Raw genomic sequence first — 25,199 nt, 5'->3', positions numbered from 1 at the left:
CTCACAGGTCCAACGGCCCACACCGTCCGAGTCTGGTTTGAGGTACAACAAACAATGGGATGGGAAGGGGTCATAATGCAGGCCACGCCACTATGGGAAACCCGACGGCTCGGTAAACTGCGAAATACCAAGGGATTCAAACAGTGGGACCGGATAGGCATGTCAAAGGTGAGAGATATATGGAAGAAAGGTGAGGTTGTCCCGTTTGACCAGTTACAGACCACTTACGGGCTGGCACAGACAGAAACTTTCCGATACATGCAGGTCAGACATGAACTCAGGGGAGTAATTACACCAGGCACACAACTACCAGAGGCCTCGCCGCGAGAGGACAGCCTTCTGACCACTTGAGTAAAAAAGCCATTTCCTAGACCTAAGGGAAAATAACAAACTATCAACCGAACCCCAAGGCCAAATCATTGTCAGATGTTAGTGACTAATAGGACCAAAGAAAGTGTAATCTGCGGTGTAATAGGACTCTGCATAGCTATGTGGTAAATGCGTAGAAGACAAACCTTACTGGCTAATGTGAAAGATAAATAACTCATGTATAATAATTTGACACACCATGTATGCTTCACTGAATACCAGTGTACCGTACCGGTTATAATTCATTGCAAAATGCCAATAAAATTGTTATTAAAAAAAATTAGACCATGTGGGTGTGACCTATTTTCCTCTCAAGTCACTTTGCACTTTACTCTGTTCTGTGGATTTTATGCTGCTTTACAAGCTAAGTTTATCTATCATACAGTGCTAAAAGGTATGAATTTTAAGCAAGCAAGATCATCTCTGTTGTATTTGCACATGTTACCCCCCGTTCAGGTCTGTTATGCTGTTGCTTCTGTTTTTTAAGTGGGGCCATTAAAAGGAGGTCACTGTTGGATCCCTTAATATTTTATGGATTTTAATAATTTTACGAAGTTATGGTTTTAACTCCTTGGAGACGCTAGGATAAATTGATAATGTTTTTATCTGTTTTTTCCTCCATTTATATGTACTTTTATGGTATTTTGTGACAGACTTAGCTGTCTATATGTTAAACTTTATTTATTGTTTAATTGACATGGGGGATGCTTTAGAGGACTGTATCTCTCTAACCACATGCTTTTGGCTGTTTGGCATGTTCTCCCTTCTCCTAAGGAGAACGTCCTTTCCCCGAGATTGTCTCTCCAAGCTTTTACAGACCTAGAAATTGGGCAGTTGTCTACCCTCTCTCAACATCATTCCCTCCACTCATGTGACCAGATATACATGCCTCAGTGAGGAACTTCACCACATGCCCAAAGAGAGAACACTCTGGGATTTTCTCCAACCGCATTCAGTGCTTAAGAGCGACTTCTGAGTCTCCACTGAGGGATACAGAACACCTCTTCCATATCACCTCTTTAGGGTTTCAAAGTGGACTTCGTCGTTGTACTCCATATTTATGTAGCCAACAGAAAAAAACTAAAAATCTTTCGTTAAAAGCAGAATTTATATGTGGAGGTTACACACTTTTTTATGATCGGCCATGCTCAAAACAAAAAACACAGTTCAGTTTTTTGCTGTTGTTCTCTTCCACTTTCAACATAAGGAGACATTCAATGGGTTCATCTTGGTTTATAATTCTCTGGTATCCTCAGAGACATGGGTGAAGTTGTGGATGCATTGGAACCACTAACAACAGGTTCGAGGCATGTGGGCTGCTGAATTCATATCTGTGCATAGATCGCCGCCTAGTGTTGGGTCCGGATGATTGCACATTGTTGTCCTGGAAGGTTCTTCGAAGTATCACAAGATAGGTGGCTCCTCCCCTGGACTACAGTGCGCATGGGCATCCTCTCCATCCTCAGATTGTTTTTTTCCGCCATTGGGTTCGGATGTACTTTCTTAACTCAAATTCGAAATCGATATAAAACACTTTTTCACAAGGCCAAAAGGCCTTCAGGCGTCGGTATTGTCTTTCGTTCGGTGCCACGTACTTGTTCCAGTTCTTCGAACCGAACGTCGAAGGCTTTTGCCTTTTTTCAACACCAAAGGCCCCATCAATGATCAACGATGGAACGGAGCCAGTTCAAACCATGCCCTGTTTGCAACTCTAAATACCCTCACATCGACGTACACCCAGTGTGCAATAAATGCCTATCCCCGGACCACGACGAGGCCAGCTGCATGGCCTGTTCTCGGTTCAGGTCGAAAAAAACACTTCGGCTTCGACGCGCCGCAAGACAGTTGGCACGGGAAAAGGCGCCCGACCCGGAGAACATCTTCGAGGCTGAAGACGAAGAAGGCGTCGATGAAGAGGATCCTGAACAACAGTCGGATCCTGAGTCGGAGCACAACTCTAACTATGACGAGGACGAAGAAGAAGACTACGTCCATGATGAAGACGTCGTCGAGGTAGGGGACGACGAACAAGCCATCGGAGCCGTCGATTACGACTCGAGCGATGAGCAAGGCCCAACCGCAGTAGCGGGCCAAATAATGCGCTCAGGTCGAGGCATCGCCAGAAGGCCTTAGCCAAGATCTTACTCCACGTTCTATAGCCCCGCGTCAAGGCCCGGCTAAGAATATTTCTAAAGAGCCATCGGTCGATCAACCACAATCAGCGGTAAAATCGAAACCGAAACAAACAGACGCCAAATTGAAACCGAAACTGCTAAAGACAGTCCTCGGATCGACGGCTTTGGATTCATCGGATCCAATCAAATTGAAGAGTGTCATCAACCCTTCGGGGTCGCAAGGGGGTGTCGACCCGAAGATCGGGGTGCCGAATCCTGTATCTAAGGTCAAGCACGTCGCACTGACACCGTCGACGTCCAAAGATGGCGACACTAACAAAGGACTCTCGATCCGAAGCTTCCAGCCTCCAAGCCACTGGTGGTCAAGGCCTTCGAGTCGAAGACCAAAATCGACCCGAAAGAGCATGTCAAGTCAAAGCAAATGAGCGTCCCTGCTGTGCACCAAGAGCTCAAGTCGACGCAAGGCCACAAACCAACTGGTGATAACACGAAGTCGGTCGGATCGAAGATGGCGCCACCCTCGAAGAAGGTCAGTCCGTCTCTTATGCTTCCACAACCAATAAAGTACGGACTGCCCCCGACCGCACGACCTAAAGCGTTCAAACCACAAAAGAGCACCGACTCAGCCAAAAAGGTGTCAGGAGCCTCAAGACATCAGCCAATGGAAGAGGACATTGTCTTCCAAGCGCCCTACTATGATAATCAGTCGAAACTATTCATCGACTTGGATTCTGGAAGACTCACTATTTATAAGAGAAAGATCATTCCAGAGAATCCTATGGAGTCATACCGGATCCCACTCAAAAAGAAACGAGATTCTGCCACCTCACCTGTTCTTTTTGAACCTGTAGAGTCCTATGGACAGGGATACGCCTATTCTCCCACACGTACCAATGAGGATGTGGGGGAAGGATACAATGAGGAGGAATTTAATTATCCTATTGACACAGATCAAGAGGAGTCTCAACCCTGGACTGACCCTGTTGACCCTGGTGAGCCACACACCACGCCTGACACTCAGTCCTATACAGTCAAAACCTCGCCTACTGAAGATACAGCTGCGTTTAACGCATTGATTGAAAGAGCAGCCAATAACCATGATGTAGAAATGCACGCTGACCCGGTAGAAGAAGACTTTTTGTTTGACACTTTCTCAACTTCAGAAAAGGTCAGTAAAGACATTGCCTATGCTGAAGGGTGTCCTTAAACACGCTGGTGACATCTTCAAAGAAACCACAAGGGCATGGGTTGTGAACCCAAGAATTGAAAGGAAATACCGGCCTGCCCCTGTAGACCCTACGTATATCAAAGGCCAGCTCCCATTGGACTCCTTAGTATTGGCTAATGCTCGTGAGAGAGCGAACTCTCAAACAAGTGGTGATGCTCCTCGTCCGGACAAAGAATCCAAAATCTTGGAAGCTTCTGGCAAACGAGTAGCGGCTCAAGCTGCAAATATTTGGAGGATTTCAAATACTCAGGCCCTATTAGCCAGATATGATAGGGCTCATTACGACACATTAGAGCACTTGCCTGATGCTTATGAGGAGGGAGCAGAAATGCTAATACAGGAAGGGAAGCTGATTTCAAATGCAGCCATTAAATGTGCGCTAGATGCAGCAGACACAGCAGCTAGGGCCGTCAACACAAGTGTGATGCTCCGAAGGCATGCCTGGCTACGCATCTCTGGTTTTAAGCCAGAGATCCAAACAACTTTACTCAATCAGCCGGTTAACCCTGACTTTCTATTTGGTCCCGATGTAGGCACGACCCTAGAAAAAATTAAGAAAGACACTGAGACAGCCAAATCCATGGGAGCTCTACAGTCACAACAGTTCAGGGGCGGTTCCTTTCTTCGCTCCAGTAACAGGGGAGCCTCTAGAGGTCAAGCATCACAGCAAGCCCAATACAACAAAGGAGGCACACAAACCACCTATAACAAAAACAATCGGGGTGGATACCGTGGGAACATCACCAAAGGCAGAGGACGTGGAAATAATAATTCCAGATCCTCCGCCAACACTAAACAGTGACGTCTTGTCACTACCCCTGGACCATATAACACCGGTCGGGAAAGACTTCAGCAGTTCCTGCCAGTCTGGGAAGGCATTACCACAGACAGGTGGGTGAGACAACTTATCCAATACAGCTATTGTCTAGAACTAACCTCCACTCCACCCAACATACCCCCAAGGCACCGTCCTATGTCTGCAGAGCACATGCACTTATTGCAGCAAGAAGTCATCTGCATGCTGCAAAAAGGGGCCATAGAACTCGTGCCTTTAGAAGAACAGGGTACAGGGGTGTACTCACTGTACTTCTTAATCCCAAAGAAGGACGGGTCTCTCAGGCCCATTCTAGACCTCAGACCCCTGAACCAATAAATCTTGTCAGCACATTTTCACATGCTCACTTTGCAGCAAGTTCTACCATTGCTCAGTCAGGGAGATTTCCTAGCAACCCTAGACCTAAAGGACGCATATTTCCACATTCCAATTCACCCAGGACACAGGAAATATCTCAGGTTCACCATAAACAACCAGCATTACCAGTTCAAGGTCTTGCCTTTCGGGGTCACTACAGCCCCCAGAGTGTTTACCAAGTGCCTGGCGACAGTAGCTGCGCACCTTCGGAGACAACACATCTATGTCTATCCTTATCTGGACGACTGGCTTATCCAAGCAAAGTCAGCCCAGCAATGTGCCTGCCACATGTCCCGCACAATTCACCTCCTACACAGTCTAGGATTTTTACTGAATTACTCAAAATCTCATCTACAACCCGCACATGTACAACAGTACCTAGGAGCGAAAATAAACACTCTGGCAGCAACAGCACAGCCAAACTCAGCAAGAATCAACAGCATGCAATCGCTGATTCAGAAATTCAAACCCCAACACTCACTCCCAGCGCAAGTATTTATGCAGCTGATCGGTATGATGGCCTCCTGCATCTTCATAGTCCCTCACGCGAGACTACACATGCGTCCGCTTTAGGAGTGCTTGGCACGACAGTGGAACCAGGCTCAGGGACATCTAAAAGACCTAGTGTTGGTGACCAGTCGTGCATACAACTCTCTGCATTGGTGGAACACACAAAACCTTTGCAGGGGACGACCGTTCCAAGAGCCTGTGCCACAGATAGTGCTAACGACGGACGCATCTCTCCAGGGCTGGGGAGCGCATGTCCTCCATTATACAGTGCAGGGACTATGGACGGGCAAGCAGCAAAAGATGCACATCAACCTGCTGGAATTGATGGCAATCTTCATGGCGATGAAGGCGTTCAAATTGCATTTGTGCAACAAAGTCGTGCTGATCCAGACAGACAACATGACTGCCATGTATTACATCCAGAAGCAGGGAGGGACACACTCTCCGCAACTGTCACACCTTTGCCCAGAGCATGTGGAAGTGGGCCATTCAAAGGAACATGTTCCTCATGGTGGAACACCTCCCAGGCAAGGACAACCAGATGGCGGACCTGCTCAGCAGGCACAGCCATCAGATGCACGAGTGGGAGATACATCTCTCGGTGCTACAACCGTATTTCCAGCAGTGGGGTCATCCAGAAATAGACCTATTCGCCACAAAAGAAAACGCAAGTCTCAGGGCAATGCGATCTGGATGAACTGGTCGGGCAGATTTGCATACGCTTTTCCCCCAGCTCACTCATACCGCTAGTGGCACGCAAACTGCGACAGCACTCAATGACACTCATCCTAGTTGCTCCAACATGGGCAAGTCAAGCATGGTACACCACCTTCCTAGAACTATCCGTGGTGCCTCATCAAAGACTGCGACTCACACCCAGTCTCCTCACGCAGAGCCATGGAGACATTCAGCACCCAGATCCGCAGCAGTTGAGCCTTGCAATATGGCTCCTGAGGTCATAGAGTTTGGCTACCTGAACTTGCCTCCTGACTGTAGGAACATCATCAAGGAGGCTAGAAGACCTACAACAAGGGCGTGCTATGCGGCAAAATGGAAGCGGTTTGTCATTTATTGTTCCAATAATGACATAAATCCGCTAGATGCGTCAACGCAAAACATTATATGTTATTTGTTGCATCTACACAGATGCAATCTGGCATATAGTTCCATCAGGATACATTTGGCTGCAATGGCAGCTTATCTTCAAAACAGACAGCACCTTTCCCTTTTCAGAGTGCCAGCCATTAAAACTTTCATGGAGGGACTAAAAAGAGTAATTCCTCCCAGCACCCGCCTTCACCTGTCTGGAATCTAAACATAGTCCTCACAAGACTCATGGGACCACCTTTTGAACCTCTTCACTCTTGTGAGATACAGTTTCTAACAAGGAAGGTGGCCTTTCTAGTAGCGATCACATCGCTTAGAAGAGTTAGTGAACTTCAAGCCCTAACTATTCAAGAGCCTTTCATACAGATTCATGCTAATAAGGTAGTGCTACGTACCAACCCTAAATTTATGCCTAAGGTGGTGTCACAGTTCCACATTAACCAAACCATAGAACTGCCAGTATTCTTCCCAAATCCAGATTCAGTGGCAGACCGAGCACTACAAACACTAGATGTTAAAAGAGCTCTCCTGTATTACATAGACAGGACAAAAAATTTCAGAAAAACTAAGCAACTGTTTGTTGCCTTCTCTCCACAGCACAAAGGCAACCCCATTTCCAAATCAGGTATAGCCAGATGGATTGGTAAGTGCATACAGATCTGTTATGTAAAGGCTAAACGCACATTAACAGAATTATTCTCAGGCATGGTCATCACTTACTGTATCATACTCCATCTCTGCCACAATGGCGAAAAACAATCTGAGGATGGAGAGGATGCCCATGCGCACTGTAGTCCAGGGGAGGAGCCACCTGTCTCGTGATACTTCGAAGACTCTTCCAGGACAACAATGTGCAATCATCCGGACCCAACACTAGGCGGCGATCTATGCACTGATGTGAATGTCAGCAGCCCTACATGCCAAGAACAGATGCATACTGGTAAGTAGCATATTCCTTTAAGGTCCTGAGTAAGGCGTGGTGCAAAAAGGACTTGGGCGTGATTCAACTATCGTCTATGAGTGGCTTGGAGTACTGCAACTCTGTGAAAGACTTGTCAATCACTCGTGCTTTATTCAAGAATTACATTTAGTAAGAGCTTGCATTGGGCAAAGCTAATATGTTTGACTTGTATCTGCTGGTGTGTGCAAACACAGCAATGCACAAAAGCAGTGCCTTCGCATATTAAAGTCAGACCTGTTGGCTTTCCCATTACCTGCTTTTTGGTGAGACACCCTCTTAAACCTAGTTTCCTCCCTGTCTTACAACTTACTCTTAACCCTTTCACCACTTTCCCACAAGCTTCTGCTTTCTCTTTGTCTGTTTTGTTGCACTTCTCTTCCATCTTTCTACATTTTTCCTTCCCCCATCCTACTTGAGGTGGCACCAAAATTTGGAAAACAAATACTGCACCCCATATACTTTTTCCTTACATTTTACTTGCCTCTTCTCGCATTTAATTCTGCACTAACATCCAGTTCCAATTTTTTTGAAATGCCTACTTCCTGGGAGCTAATGCTGGGTTAGAAATTATTGACACTTTTCTTTTGTCTAATTTAAATGTGTTATCTTGTTCATGTATGTGATCATTTATATTCTCATACCTTGCATTCTCATTTGTTTATTTTTTCATGATTTAATATAGGATTTCTTGTATTCAAGAGAACCCGAGAAAACCAAGCGACCATTACAGGTGGTGGTGATGATAACTCTGAAGAACAACGAAGCTTGACGCAAAGTAAGAAAGGAAAGATGATCATTTCTAATGAAGAACACCATTCTACCACTTCACTTCTGTTCACCACATAAACAAACCCAGCCTCCCTTTGACCGGGGGCTCTATTGCTAAAATAGAAAATGCCTCCATTTCTTTTTTGTGTTTAAAAAGCTTTATTAATTAATATCAGGTGATACAAATACCAGCAAAATAAAGATCAACGACATTATAAATGGAATACAGAGTATAGCTAGCAATAAAAGCAAAAATAAAGCTATTTATATTTTTAGAGGTAATAGAGGGGAAAAAGAAGGGGGGCAGAGGGGAAAAAGATATAACTGTTGCAACCGAGAATTATATATAATGTAGAACTTCAAATGAATGTGAAAAGTAACCTTATTAACAATTAGAAAATACGATATGCCACCAAGCGATTAGAGAGATGAAAGAACAGAGAAAAAGGCGATTACGGTGGTTTATATTTTTCATAATGTAAACAAGATTTTTTTGCTTTTACATTTTTATCTAACTATGAAGTAAGTGGCATCCAAAATAGATCTCTATTAATCATTGGTTTACAAGAGAAGGCAAAAGCAATATCTAGTCGATGAAAATGGCACAAATTATTCCACAAGTGCAGAACGGAATTTTTTTTTCAGATTTTTCCAATTAAGTGATATTTGTTGAAAAGCTAAAGCCAACATAAGGTCGAAAAGACCAAGTACATGATTAGGTAACTTCAAAGAGTCTAATAGGCTTCCAAAGAAAGGATGAGATTAAAAAAGGGTATGTGAATGTGAAAAATATGCGCAATATGGGACCAGATTTTTCTCCAAAAATAAATAACAGGTGGATAAAGAAAAAGTAGGTGCATGAGTTCAGCTTTTGAGGAGCAACAAGTCCAACAATTTGTGTCCGTAGAGTGTGTGAAAGTAGCTATAGAAGTAGGGGTGAAGTAAGGCCTATGACAGAGAAAGAACATAGATTGAGTGACAGAGGCAGATCTAGAAAGTTTTAGAGAACGGGACCAGAATTTTTCCTAGAGGAGGGAGTCAAACCATCAAATAAGTCATTAACCCAATGTATTCCTTTTTGTCTCAAGGAATTCCCAAAAATAGTTCGATTGTTAATAGTAATAAGTAATGAGGGAATTATGCCATAGTGGTGAACATAAAAATGATTTCATGGGAATAATCTTTGGTTGAGTCAAAGGTTTCAATAATGAACAAGTATGCCTAAAAATGTGGGAAGGAGGAATGAGGAGATTTGGCAGAAGAGGCCAGAACTTCTTTCATGGAAAAAGGTCAAAGCAAAGAAAGTTCAATAGTAAACCATAAAGGTGTAGAAGGGGAGGGATCAAAGAGAAGCCACTTGGACGCTTGGCGGAGACAAAAGGCTTTATGATAAGTACGAAAATCAGGGAAATTAACACTACGATTGGATTTTGTCTTGCGGAGAAGAGATAAGGATATTCTAGCTTTTTTATTATTCCAAAGAAATTTGGAAAGGCGAGAGTCAATCTTGTTAAAATAAGACAGAGGCATATGAAAAGGAAGCATAGATAAAGTATAAAGTAAAATGGAAGTGATCATCATCTTGATTGAGTCTAATCTACCCCACCAAGAAAGAAATACGGGTTTCCAGAATGAAAATAATTTATCAATACGCGACAAGGCCGCAACCATACTCAATTTAACCGAAGAAGAAATGGAATTAGAGAACCAAATTCCAAAGAACTTCATTTTAGATCTGTTCCAAGAGAATCTAGTGGAAGAAAAGGAGTGTTGAGTACATAGTTTCGGGAGAGGGAGAATTTCGGTTTTATCTGAATTAATCTTGCAACCAGAAGGCAGGAAAAATTAAGAGATTTCATGCATTAAGGGAGGGATAGAAACTTCCGGGTTGGATATAAAAAGTAAAATATCATCTGCTGATCATCATAAGAAAAACCTGATATAGAATTGTTATTACCGATAGCTGATAAAAAGGGTTCATGAGCTAGGATAAATTAAAGAGGGGAAAAAGGACTGCCTTGACGGACACCACGTTGTAAAGGAAAGAAGGAAGATATACAACCATTAACTAGTACTGAGGCTCTAGGGGCAGAATTTAATAAGGAAATAAGAGAAATAAGAGAAATGATCTTGGGCCCAAAGGCATGCCACTTCAAAGATTCAATTAAAAAGGACCAATCTACCCTATCAAATGCTTTTTCAGCATCAACCGAAATTGCTGCTAGGGAAGTGAATAGAGAAGGAATCTTAATTAAAGCATTAAGAAAGAGACCAGAATTATCCAAAGTTAATCTACCCTTGACAATTCCACACTGTTCCTTACCAACCAAATGAGGCATAAGGGGTTCTAAACATAGAGCAAGTAATTTAGCAAATATTTTGTAATCTACATTAATCCAGGATATGGGACGATAATTTTTACAAAACATGGGATCTCAGCCTTCTGTATGTATCAAACTGATCGTAGCTTCTTGGAAAGTACCGTAAGTTTGACCAAAAAGAAACAAAGAATGAAAAAGATCTAAGAGTTTAGGGAGTAATATGTTAGTAAAATGTAAGTAAAATTCGACTGAAAAGCCATATGGTCCGGGTGTTTTGCTTTTCTTTAGAACTGTTAGGGCATTGGAAATTACTTTAAGGGATAGATCCGTTTCAAGTGTAGAAAAATTAAGATGGCCAGTAGGGGGGTCAGGAATATTATTGAGATAAGAGAGAATAAGAGGATTAGAAGCAGGGGATTCTGGGGTGTACAATTCTTGATAAAATGACTTAAATTAATTAGGAATGTCCTGATCTTTATGAACAAGATTCCCATCTGATTAGTAAATAGAATCAATTAAAGTATGGTCTTTCCGGGATTTAAGGAAATTAGCCAAAAGTTTGCTTGATTTATTGCGTCCTCTGTAATATCTAGCACTACTTCGGAGAAGTATGGATGAGGCATTAACCATGTAAATTTTATTAAAGTTCAGTTTGGCACAGATGAGATCTTGTATAGTAGATTCTGACGAAGAGGCGTAAAATTTGTGTTCATTGGCTTTAATGTTTGCTAGTGCATCTTTGTTTTGTTGAAGAAAATGTTTTTTTTAAATTGTTTTAGACAAAGTCTATAATAAAACCCCTAGCAGTGGCTTTAAAAGAATCCCATATTATATGGGTTGGGGTAGTATGGGCACTGTTCAGTAAAAAAAATTCTTCAGCTAAGGAAGTAAAAGAGGATGAGAAAAGAGGATCAAGCAATAGGGAATTATTAAAACGCCAAGAGGGGAATTTAGGATGAAGAGGGACCAAATCAAAGTCAGTCACAATCGGAGCGTGATCAGAAATGACAGTAGGTTCAATAGAAGAAGACATAAGAGATTAAGATAACGATTGAGAAAGAAAGATATAGTCTAAACGAGATAAACAATTGTGAGGAGGAGGAAAAAATGAAGTCAAGAGCATCAAGGTGAGAAAGTCTCCAAGCATCTACAAGGTGTATTTAAGAAATAGAATCAAGAAATTATTTATGAGATTTATGAGGAATGAAGCGTACCTGGGACTGGCGGTCAATAACAGGATCGACAACTTGATTGCAATCACCTCCTAGAATGAAGAGATCATCTCTAAACTGAATAAAAATTTTTTAACCATAGGCCAAAAAGAGTAATCTGGTTGAGTAGGGCCATAAACAATAAATACGGTCAAATAAATATTATTAATAAGCAATTTAGATAGTGACCATCTCCCCTCTGTATCTGTCTCCTGTGATACAACCTTGCATTTCAATTTTATGTGACACAAAATTATAACGCCTTTCTTTTTGATGAGGTGAGAGAAACTAAAACCGAGCCAACCCAGCCTTTTTTCAATTTGTACGCCTCTGGTTCTTTAAGATTAGTTTCTTTAAAAAAAAACAGATCGGGGTTATAGGAGGTAAGATGTGATAATATTCTCTGTTTTTTGATTGGATTAATAAAACCTTTCACATTCCAAGACATTACTCTGAATATAGAACGTAAACAATATATAAAGAACAATAAGTTCATCATTAAAAATTTTAAGTAAGAGAAATAAAAGGAAAGGGAGAGGAAGATGACAGAACTGCAATGGTGTTGAGGAATAAGGAAAAACTACAGAGAAGAGAGATGACGAAAATTCCTTTGAAAGAAAAAGAAGAAAGACACTAAAGAATAAAGAGGAAAAGGGGGTAAAAAATAAGAGGAAGAAGAGACAGTACAAGTCAAAAAGACGACTGATACATACCTGTACAGAGGGACACAAGGAGGTGAGAGGGGGTAACGGACAACAGGGATGGTACAGTCAACAGAGGACAACACACCACACCGGAACATCAAGGAAACATACTTAGGGGTGGGAGGGGAGGCAGGAATAGTAAGGAGTCCAAAGGACCTGTAATAAGAATCAAAAGGTTAGATAAACAATGGACAATGAAACTAAATATTATGCATCAATAAGTGAAGATTCCAAAGAGATAAATAAAGTCAAGTATTCAGGGGAGGACCAGCGATCTCCATCGAACAAGACGAATGAGAATGGATACATTTCCGGAGATCAGCCGGATCACCAAATGTAGAAGTTTTATTCATGAAGGTGACTTTAAACAAGCATGGATGGAATAGGCCATATCGAGCACCCAAAGACCGAAGAGCGGGGCAAAGATCCAGGAATTCTTTGCATCTTTTGGCGGTGAACGAGGAAACATCCTGAGAGGTAAAGAGTTTGGTGCCCAGACAGTTTAATTGCTTCATGGCTTTAGCTACATTGAGAACCTGTAGAAGATAAGTGAATTGCAGAAATAGGAGGATCACTCCACGAGGTTTGGATGGAGCAGAAGAGGAAGATAAACGTGGACCCAGTCGATAAGCTTGTTGGATATTTAGCTTGGTAGTTGCAGGTAGATCCAAACGCTGTGGAAGAAAAGAGTGGAAATGCGATACCGGGTCATCACCCTCAAGACCCTCAGGAAGACCATATAGGCGAAGGTTGTTACGGCGATTTCTATTTTCAAGATCTTCAGAAGCTCTTCTTAGTTGCAGGACCTCCCGCTCCAAACATGAAATTCTGGAGGACAAATCATGTACGTCGCTCATTTGTTGTTCCACCATGGTAAGGCAAGAATCCATAAATAACCATTTATTGTCAATCGCTTGCAAACGAGAGTTAGTATCCTCAATAAATGGTCTGAGAGCGCGAATTTCCTCCAGAACAATATCCAGCGAAATAGGAGAGGCAGGTTTAGGAGGAGAGGGAGGATCCTGTTTGAGTCGTTTGATAGTAGACAATGGTAATTGGGTTCTGGACGCCATGGTCGAAAAAACTGAAGGACGTGAGAACGTCGTTAGAGGAAATTCCTCAGAAGAATTATTAATAGTTGTCGTGGAAGTAGAAGAAAGTACTGTGTCATTAGGGTTAAGATTTTTGGAGGAATGAAGCAATTTCTTGCTCCTACCTGTGAGAAGTTGGCCGATATGTGATGTCCACTATTCGTTTGGGCATCCTGTATCAGTCCAAACAACCCTTATGGTGATGGCTGTAAAGTCAACCTTATAGACCAGCTATCCTAGTGGTAGCATGGACAAAGCAGTCTTAGGCTAAACTCAAGAGGGCATGTGAAGCCACATAAATTACCATATGTAACCCCTTTAATACCAGATGAAAGGACACCACACAGGTTGTATATAAAATATAAAAATATATGTATTTATTTCTAACACAACCCCTCTGAACTCTTTATGAGGTCAGAGGCACAAGCACATAACAAGATACTTAATTATCATACAATAAGTTGCACAATATACAGTAGCACCCTAGGGGCACGTCAAACCATATACTCAAATAGTGGTATAAGAACCACGCCACGAACAAAGGATAGGCCTAGGGCCTAGGGAATCGCTGGGGCTACACTGTACTACCAAAGGATAGGAAGTAGGAGGCCCACGGGAGGCGTGTGCAGAGTCTTTACACACACGCAATGTACCATAGAGTTAGAATGGGAACGAAAGAATTGGAAACTAGTTCTTTTAGGTCACTTCTGGATGGTCTAGGAGAAAGCTACTTGAAACTTAAACACTAGGATAGTCAATACCCACAGAAGCACCGGAGTACTCGCGTTACCTCGCCCACAGGAAGCGGGTGCATAGGTGTCAAAGTGTGTCGGGTTTCGTCGCTGAATCCTATGGAGCCTTGAAGAAAGATGCAGGCGACCAGGAGAGAAGTGTCCGGTTGGATCCAAGGGCGGATCGAGGATGAAGAGTACCTGAAAGCAGAGGGGACAGAGTCTGGGTCACTAGCCAGTGACCAGGAAGTAACCAGGCGATGTCGCAAAGCAATCGGGTGATGTCGTGAAGCTTGTCTCTGCAGCCACGTGGACCAGGAGGTGTCGACGACGACCAGGAGCTGGACACGGACTGTCCCACGAAAGATCTCGCTGTCGGCGGTGTCGGCTTCCAGATTGGAGTCAACAAGCCTTGGCTAAGGCAACCCACACAGTAATCGAAGATGGCTTCTTAATAAGACCACCAAGGTCTGATGGGCTGCTCCTTTTCAGGGGAGCAAGGGCCAGTCTGGAGCAACCAAACCAGCGGTGTAGATTCAAGGTTTCGTCGTCACAGAGGCCACTAGCCAACGGGCAAGTGACCGGACAGACGCGTCGAGCAGGAAAATGCAAAAGGGCCCCACGCAGCACTCGAGGAGTGTGGAGGGATGATCTTTGGTGCAGATGATGCTCGGGGCTGGGGCTTCTCAATCCCCAATGCACAACTTCGAGGGTGCCTCAGAACTTGCACGGAAAGCAATTAGCTGGCTTTCCAAGATGGCCTGTCCCACGTCACCTTCATGGGTCTCAGCTTTGCTGTGGCTGTGGACCGGGCTGAAGGAAGTCTGGAAGTCCGGGTCTTGTCAGGCTCTGTGTTGTGCATTGCATTCCTTATGTGCCTTGCAATCTTGTAATAGTGTAGGATTCTGGGTTTTATTATGTAGATAATTACTGTTCTTTTGTTCAAAATGTTTCTCTGTACTAAGGTTTCCATTGACTAATTATGTAGTCCTCATCTAAAGTTTCATGTTGCATAGTGTCCTCCATCCCAGCAGAACCAAATACACTGGGCCTTGTTAATCGAGGTTTTAATGGAATGAACCAATTGGTTATTGTTTTAATATAGGCTATCACGATGTGTGCAGTTTCTAATTTCTTATACCTTAGTAATTGACGTATCCTCCGGTGTACACTTTTTCTTAGATCCAGATCACTCCCATGGTTGTCTGCCCCATATTGGTCGCAACTGGGCTTAATATTTTTTATGTATTGACTAGATCCCCTTACATTAAATTACGGATTATATTGATTATTGAATTGTATCCACTCATTGGATGTGGTTGCCGCCAGCCCCTCTTAGCTGTAAATTGGCCGCATGTAGTATCGAGTGGCCGCAGTTTACAATATCATGAGAAACCAATGCCATTACATTGCAGCATAATATGGGCATGTCATTCCTTTGGTTACTTGACTGTTCCAACATGGCTGGTTAAGACAGATACGCGATTGGCCCATCCGGGTCACATGATCGCGTTTCATGTCTCTTGACTGTTCCAACATGGCCGCTCCAGACGGGCGTGTGATTGGTTAATCCTGGACCATGTGATGCCGCTCTAGTTACTTCCTGGTTTCGGAAACTTTTGATTCTGAGGGCGATTTTCACCCGAGGACGCGGATCGCATTGACGACCCGTCCACAGCTATTCCACGCGCAATGGATCCTATCCTCCTTATCTCCCTTGTATTCCTTGAGACCGATAATAATGGAATAATGGAATATTAGTTACGCTAATTTCTTTCCAGCAACATCTCTATCTGTGGGGGCTGTCTTGCTGTCTATTCGGTAAGCTGCTCTACTTAATACTATCGCTAGCGATTGACCACTAAATTTTGCCCTACCATTCTAATCACCAATTCCTTATGATTTAGGCATTCTCTAATACTCAGGCTATCGGCCTTCATGCCGACCCTGCAGGTACATTTAATCCCTGTGTTGTTCATCCTTTGATGTGTTTATGCAAGGTGACTGGCACTGTAGAATTCTTGCACTTTGATAGTGATATTCACGGTATGGAACTTCTTTGATGGCTCCTCTAAAAACATCTCCCGTATGCCACGCATCACTTTCCGTCACGTACACTGTACTCGATAATGGGTATTCACATGGTATAATTCACGTCACTAAGGTATTTTTTGCACCAATGGTCCTTTGACCTCATGGTTGATTAATGATTACAAACCTTCTGCCACAAGTGTATGGCTCTGGCCGGTCCTTAATGTGTAATAACTGGTGCAACAAACCATTTTTATACTCTGTGTGTGATCATCTCCCTCTGAAGAAATGCCCTAATCTATATATTTTGTTTTTTCTCTCTCTCCCTTACATTCCCTTGTCTCGTTGTATTACTATATGTTGTGGCAATTGTAGCTCATGGTACGGGCTGAAAAAGTTAACTGTGACTTTTTATAAAAATAGAAGGCATATATCTAATGTCCTGAAGATGAACCTTTAACAAGTCATAGGTTTGAAACGTCGTCAACCGTGTCACACTATATGTGTATGAATTGTATTATTTGATGCCAGCAATAGTGTGCAATTAATATTGTCTGACTGTGAATTGTACTACACAGACTGTTTGAGTTGCCTTGTTTGTCCCTTCCTTAAGTGTGTCAGTTGGACATCGGCTGGTGTCCTGCTGTTATCACATTAGAACCTTCTTTGAAATTGTTTATCAGAAAATAAATCTGTCCGGCTGGACAAAGAATATAGTGTCTATTTAGTCTATATTTATCCCTCAACAATCCTTTTTCTCTAGGGACCACTGTCCTGTATAAAGATACAATTGCCTAAGGTCCCTAGCATATTGCTTCCTTGGGTTCCCTTGTGCAACAAAAATGATATGTAGCTAGCGCAATCGCTTGATTACAAGGGTCCAGCACCCCTATCCCTCTGTCTAAGCGGGTCCCCTCTCTTGTTATTCTGGGATACTTGACACCTTTTTACTTTCCTTTTATTTTCTACATAGTTTTTCCGGGCATGTCTGACCACACACCACTGTACACTGAGGATTACATAAATAAATTGTGTGAGGGCCCATCCTTACTAACAGATACCGCTGATACCCCAGCTGTACAAAGCACCAGTCTTGGTGACCAACTAGAAAAAACTAAAAAGAAAGTTGTTAGACTTGAATTGATGAAACTTTTGCTTACAGCCTATTTAAAAGCAAATATTATCCCATTGGGGCTTCAGATCCACAATGTGCCCGGTGTGTTCACCGATAACCCCAAATATTTGAATGGATTCAGCTATATCAGTACGACAGCATCAAGACATTGGATGGTGCTAGGTATTGATATCGCCTCAGAGGAACTTAAAAAGCTAGAAGCCGAGATTATTGAATTGGAGAAATTGATTAATGATAAGGGTGTAGTCCCTGATTGCAAAAAACTTCTTGAAAAAATTGGGAAAACAGTTGAAGAATTCCACAGGATTGAACAGAATAAAAAAATCGATCAAGGTTAAAAAGGATATTAAAAATTACTCACAAGAAAGGACTTATCCATATATCCATATCTTGTGAAAGACTTCTATACAAACAAGGCCTACAGTGGCTATAACCAGAATCAAAATCAAAGACCGTGGGGTCGCTATAATAAGCGCCAAACATTGGTAGGTTTTTCTGACACTTCGGCAGAGTCATCTGACAGCTCTGACCAAAGTGATACCCCCGGGCCCTCAAATAGAACTCCTTTTTTACCCCGAGGCCAACAGGAACCACCCAAGAGAGGGAAGGCCAAACAACCACAATGATGGCCCTATCCTCCGGGCGAGCGCAACACCCGCCGCCAACACTATCAGTGGTAATTCAGAGTAACATTATGGGTGACAATATAGCTGACATGCTTGAACCCTTAACGACCAACAATACTTTACCAATCTTTAATCTCACTGACCATCTTCTATCAAGCAGTGAAATGTCTATATTGAGCAAAGGACTTTCCTTTGTCCCCCACTGTTCGCCCCAATTTTTTAGAGATTCAAACTGAATTATTGAGATTTTTCCGTAAATTGAGATTACATGCTTTTTTCGCACTTAACCCAAAACCGTTCATTCCATCGAACACTCCCTTTAGGCCACCTTCGACCTTTTTTCCCTCTGCCAATATGGTTCCTTCGGAAATTTTAACCTTTGAAAAATTGGTGTTTAAAGATATTTCTGAATTAGAAAATCGCAGACCCTTTATCCCTTTCAACATCACATTGGATGAGAAGAATGCCATAGCCAGTTTGAAAACCAACTCTAATTTGGTAATCAAACCGGCCGATAAAGGCGGTTGGATTGTTCTGCAGAATATTGATATGTACAAGAGTGAAGTCCTCCGCCAATTAAACAATCAGGAACATTATTGTAAACTACCGAAAAATCCAACCAAAGAAATCCAACAACTTATAACTCAGGTTACTGATGATGGCCTTGCACTTGGTTTCCTTAGTCGCAATGAATATTAGTTCCTGAACAAAAAGAACCCTAGAATACCGGTAATTTACACCGTACCGAAAATCCATAAAGACACTGCAAGACCCCCGGGACGGCCAATAGTATCCGGTTGTGGCTCGGTTCTAGAGCCCCTCGGCCTCTTTGTCAACTACTTCATTAAGGATTTTGTGCCGGTCACTGAGTGTTACATTCGTGACAGTATGCACATGATTAATATAATTGAGGAACTTCCATATGATCCCACATCCGGAGTACTTTGTACTCTGGATGTGGAGTCATTATATACCAACATTCCTCAGAATGACTCTATTTTGGTCATTGAAGAAGTCCTTGACCGACGCCCTAGGCCGCATCAGGTTCCTACCCTTTTTATTTTACAGTTACTTGAAATTTGCTTAACCAAATTTTTTTTCCTTTTTGATGATCAGTACTATGGCCAGATTAAAGGCACTTAGATGGGGGCAATTTTTGCCCCCAATCTGGCCAATCTCTATATGGACCACCTTGAATGTGGCCGCATTTTGACTTCGACTAACCCCTTCCATAGTGGCATTGCCCTATGGAAGAGGTATATCGATTACATTTTTTTGATTTGGCAGGATTCTGAAACTCTTCTTGGCCAATTTTTACATTGGCTTAACAGCAACTGAAGTGGCCTTACACACACCTTATCTAACAGCCACTCATCTATCCCCTTCTTGGACCTTAACATCCAGTTCCATAAAGGGAGACTTATTACAGGACTGTATCGAAAACCCACGGAGCGTAATACTCTGCTAAGTTATCAGAGCCATCATCCGCGTGCATTACTCGACTCCCTTCCATATTCTCAGTTCCTGCGGTTACGCAGGAATTGTTATATGAAAGAGGATTATTTCCGTGAAGCAAACTGCCTTAGCTCGAAACTTAAAGTAAGAGGCTACCCACATAAACTCATTCGGAGCTCAATGAAAAGAGCCTGGTATTGCCCCAGGGACATTTTACTAGAGCTGAAAGCTAAGACTACTGAAAATCGACTAGTATGTGTCACCACCTTTTCCCCAGCATCGAATTTCATCACTAAAAGTGTTAAGAAACACTGGCCAATTGTAAATGCAGGAGCACTCAGTGTAGACAAACCCTTGTTTGCCTTTAGAAAGTCTAAGAATATCAGAGACCATCTAGTGAGGGCTGCTCTACCCCCCACTAAAAGCATTGGTACACTGGACGACCTATGGGGCCTCCCTCGCGTGACAGGCCATGTCAAATGTGGGAATTGTTCTATGTGTAACACCACCATAGAGGGCAAAGAATTAATTTATGAGGATGCCAAGCTTACACGAAGATATCTCACCAACTGTAGCAGCGTGAATGTTATTTATGCTATTCTTTGTCCATGTTCTAAGATCTACATAGGTCAGACCACCCAAAAAGTACGACTTGGGATGTGTCAACATAGAAGTCGCATACGCTGCAAGACGCCCAACGCGCCGCTGGTTGACCATTTCAATACACTGGCCCACACATAATTGGATTTTCAATGGACTGTCATCACCCAAATCAAGATACCTCCAAGAGGGGCTAATGTACAACAACTTCTGAATAAGGAGGAACTTCACTGGATACTTAAAACCAAAAGTATTCAGAATGGGCTCAACCGGGGCGAGGACTGGACATCACTATTATGAATTGTGCATTGAATTCCTTATGTGCCTTGCACTCTTGTAATAGTGTAGGATTCTGGGTTTTATTATGTAGATAATTACTGTTCTTTTGTTCAAAATGTTTCTCTATACTAAGGTTTCCATTGACTGTAATTATGTAGTCCTCATCTAAAGTTTCATATTGCATAGTGTCCTCCATCCCAGCAGAACCAAATACACTGGGCCTTGTTAATCGAAGTTTTATGTTTAAAGTATTTTATTCATCATGACACACCAGGACAAATACACATCATCATGAAGCAACCAGCAGCAGCCGAAGAGTCCCAACCTTTGCAAAAAGCTATCAGGCATAGGCCGCAATGGTGATCCAACATGGCAATTGAGAGAGTGCATAGACCTAGTGCGACACAATATTTCAATACAAACACCTCCCCCCACCCCAACTCCCAACTACCCCAGCCCAACTCCCCCCCACCCTCCCCACCCGTCGCCCAGTGCATTATCGTCATCCAATATGTAGTGCAAGATCATAGGTCACGAGGAAAAGGGGGATCTCGCGCCAATTCACCGGTCTGGTGCCGGCGGGCCCGTGAGTCGCAGGAGGCGGAGATATCTGGGACAAGTAAGTTCTCTGAACTCCATGAGCAGTAAAGAATGAAACGGTTGCCAGAGTTCGTTAAATTGTGCTATGTCCCCAGCCACCATGAGAGACAGTTTTTCCATACCCAGCACATGCCACAGTCTGTGGAGCCAGCCTGTGATGGTGGGCGGTGTGACAGTGCGCCAGTGTATCAAAATATTCTTGACCGCCGAGCCTAGGGCAATGGCGATCTGCCTACCTTTCCTGGACCTGAGGGGGTACATTAAGTCGTTTGGGAGTCCTAGAAGGGTATAAGCAGGGAAGCGCGGGAGCTCAATACCAAAGTGAGAGTCTATTTCGTCCAGCACTTCTTTCCAGTAGGTGGCTAAAAGAGGGCAGTCCCAAAGAATGTGCGTGAGCGTACCACGAAGGCCGCACCCTCGCCAGCATGTGTCTGCCTTACTGTGATCGAACTCGTGGATCCGCTCAGGCGTGTAGTACCAATAGGTGGAAACTTTGGTGAATGTATCAGTGAGGCCCATATGATATGCCGAGTGGCGCGCCCTGTAGGAAATGTGGTCCCACTCCTTGGGACTCAATGTTCTCCCTAGTTCCCGCTCCCATCTCACCCTCCCTGGGTTGTGAAAGTGCGTGGAGGGTAGTTGTAAAAACCTGTATAAATCTGTGATTAGTATCGAATCTGACGTACGGGACAACAGCCATCTCTCACACGGTGAGAAAAGTCTTTCCGCCGTTTCTCTTGCTTGTGGCTGAAGAGCCCAATGTCAGGCCTGCATATAACGGTGCCTCTCAGTCTCAGGGAGAGAGAATTCCTGACGGAACTGCGTGAAGGGGATGACCCCCTCAGGGCCATACATATGACACAAAGCTCTACACCCCGCTTGCCGCCAATGCGTGAAAGCACCCTTCTCCATTCCGGAGGTAAAGGCCGGGTTATCTACCAACGGCGAGAGCGGTGATGGAAACGAGGTAAGGTCATACTTAAGGTAAGTAGCGTCCCAGACTTGTAAAGGCACCCTAGTGATGAAGGAGGCGTATAAATTCTTAGGCCGATGGGATCGGTGCAAAAACGGTATCTCCTGCAGAGGCCGACCCGCCACTGCCTGGTCCTGGAAAAGCCAATGCTTATCCGATTCCCATCTGCACCATTCCACCAAGTACCGCAGTTGCGCCGTTTGAAAGTACTTACGGAAGTCGGGAATGACTAGACCTCCCGCCTCGGGAGACAAAAAGGGATAGAGCCCTGCGCAACCTGGGTTTCTTCCCTTACCAAATGAAGCGGGCCACGTCTGACTGCAGCTGCGGGATCCACCCGACCGGAGGCTGAAGTGGCAAAGCCCTGAACAAATAGAGAACCTGCGGTAAAATGGTCATTTTAATGGCAGCAATCCTTCCCAACCAGTAGAGGATGCCGCGGTTCCAGCGGCCCAGTTCCTCTCTAATCTTCGCTCCCAAGGCCGAGTAGTTGGCCGAAACCATAGCCGGCAACGTGGGCGCTATCTTAATCCCTAGATACGGTATCGCCTCCGAGGACCAAAGCAGGGGGAATCCGCTCTGCAGGTACGCCCTGGTGGCCGGCTCCAATGAGATATCCAAAGCCACCGACTTTCCCACATTCATCTTAAAGCCTGAGACTGCACCGAATGCGACAAGCTCCTCCACACAAGCCGGTAGGGCTGTCCAGGGTGTAGCTAACGTGAATATGACATCGTCAGCGTAAAGGCTGATCGCGTGAGTAAAGCCACCCATCCGTATCCCTTCCACAGCCGGATTAACTCTTACCCGTTGGGCAAACGGCTCCATGTATAAAGCAAAGAGCAAGGGCGAGAGTGGGCAACCTTGCCTAGTGCCTCTCTCAATGTTGAAGGCCGTGGAAGTATATCCGTTCACACGGATCACAGCTGTCGGTTCTTTATAGCAGTTGAGGACCATGGAGCGGAACTTCTCCCCAATGCCTGCCTTCACTAGCACTTGTTCTAAGAAGGGCCAATGTACTCGGTCGAGCGCCTTCTCCGCGTCTACCGCCAGCATCATCCTCTCCCCAGGAATCCTAGAAGCCTTCTCCAGCAGGTGAACCACCCTTTTCGTGTTGTCGACCGTCTGTCTCCCTGGTACAAAGCCAGCCTGATCCGGGTCAATTAGACCGGGTAGATGGGGCGCCAGGCGACTGGCCAAGATCCCGGTATAGAGTTTTAAGTCTACGTTCAAGAGGGATATCGGTCGATAGGACCCACAGGGTTTCGGATCCTTTCCCGGCTTAGGAATGACCGTGATGGAGGCCCTTAGGAGATCAGAGGGGATGGCTCCAGGTTCTGCAAATGAGTTAAACAGGCGAGTGAGGACAGGAGCTAAGGACGTGCAAAACGTCTTATAAAAAAGGGCGGAATAGCCGTCCGGGCCCAGCGCTTTACCATGTTTGAGTTTGGCAATGGCCGACACCACCTCCTCTATTCCAATATCCCTATTCAGGTGCTCCGCCTGCAGGGGTTCCAAGGACGGCAAGGTGACCGAATCTAAATAAGAAGACGTGGCCGTTACATCCGGTGGGTCACCGGCGTAGAGGTTTTCGTAGAACCCTCGGAACACGGCCGAGATACGGGCATCCTCCGTCTCCACACCTCCTGCGGGGTCGAGGATCTCCTTCACCTTCTGGCTCTGGCGTGCAACCCGAAGTCTATTGGCCAGCAGCTTACCACAGCGATCTCCCCCTGTATAAAAAGCATGGCGCAACCGGAGGGCCGCGTATTCTGCCCGATCCATATCCAAGGCCGCCAAAAGCTTCCTTGCCTCTTTGAGCTGCCGCCAAATCCTTGGTGCCCCTGTTCTACGGTAAATCAACTCAAGCTCCCGAACCCTACCGGTAAGCTCGTCCCTCTTGGCCTTTCGCTCTTTGTTTTCTGCCGTGGAGATCGACAAGAATTCCCCCCTGAGGACAGCCTTCAATGCTGCCCACTGCGTGAACCGGGTGGTATCGGCGTGATCATTGTGTGCCAGATAGTCACGGAGCACCTTTTCAATACGGTCTACCACCACCTTCCTATGTAGTAGGGTATCCCTGAGGCACCAAGTCCTCGGAGGGTGGGCGGTAGGGGGCAGGCACAACAAAGCCTCAACCGGAGCGTGGTCCGACAAGGATAATACTCCCATGTCCGCTGATGAGACCAGCGCCTGCATCGGCGAAGTAACTAAAAGGTGATCAAGCCTCGCATAGGTCTTGTGCGCATGGGAATAATACGAGTAGTCCCTGTCTGTGGGGTTCATATGACGCCAGAGGTCCAGGAGATCAACCTCCGCAAGCCTTGCCTTACAGCCGGCCGAGAATTCCCCGACCTGTGGGGAGCGCTGTGCTGATCTATCTACAGCAGAATCGAAAACCATATTAAAATCCCCACCGAGGATAATATGTCTGTCTGGTGAGGCAGTGATATCCTCCACTGCTGACTGCAGGAAACGCTCCTGCTTGTCGTTGGGGCTGTAGAGACAGCCAATCGTGAACGTAAGTCCCCCCACTCTGAACCTGTGTGCTAGCAACCTCCCCTTCTGCTCAGTGAGTTTGTGAAGATGCTCCCATTTAAAGTGTCTGGCTACCAAAATCGCCACCCCTGCTGTCTTTGTGGCGCAAGAGGAGAAGAACTGGACCGGGAACTTGTGGGAGCGCAGCCTGTGCGTGTCCTGTGGCAGCAGGTGCGTTTCTTGAAGGAGGCATATGTCCGCGTGAGCATTTTCCAACAGTGAGAGCACCGCCCTTCGCTTAACAGGGTTGTTCAAACCCCGAACATTCAGAGTTATAACCTTAAAAGTGTAAGGAGGCATAGCGGATAGTATACATGTAAGCGTGTGCACTCTGTGCGTAGGCCGTGGAAGGCGTGTGTACCCCCCTCAGCTCAACTAACAGAACGGAGGACAAGAAATGGCATATGAACCCGCAGCCCTCTGTGCCGGGTAACCTGCTGCCTGCGGCGAATTCCAATGCGTCCGTGGGCTGCCCCATGCACTGTCCAACCCTCCCCCTCATCTCCGTATGCACACCCCGTCCCCCTCTAGTCAAAACAAAGTGAAGAAAGACAGCTAAAGCAATAGATTCGTGCACAGTGCACTGGACGACCCCTTCTCCCACACCCAACACCCGTTCCCCACCCCAACTCCC

The 25,199-nt window shown here is 44.7% G+C and overlaps 1 protein-coding gene across 1 annotated transcript in view; it reads left to right on the top strand.

The window, feature by feature from the left end:
- Positions 1 to 25,199, top strand: part of CD58 (CD58 molecule) — a 336,400-nt gene that overhangs the window by 206,615 nt on the left and 104,586 nt on the right. Inside the window, exon 5 of the mRNA XM_086935648.1 lies at positions 8,185 to 8,277. Coding sequence (XP_086791774.1) covers positions 8,185 to 8,277 — 93 coding nt within the window. The remainder of the gene's footprint in view (positions 1 to 8,184; positions 8,278 to 25,199) is intronic.

This window comes from Lissotriton vulgaris, chromosome 8 (genome assembly GCF_964263255.1).
Source record: "Lissotriton vulgaris chromosome 8, aLisVul1.2, whole genome shotgun sequence".
In the NCBI taxonomy this organism is placed as follows: Eukaryota; Metazoa; Chordata; class Amphibia; order Caudata; family Salamandridae; genus Lissotriton; species Lissotriton vulgaris.
The sequence above is the reverse complement of the archived record's forward strand: the minus strand, read 5'-3'. Positions and strand labels throughout refer to the sequence as shown.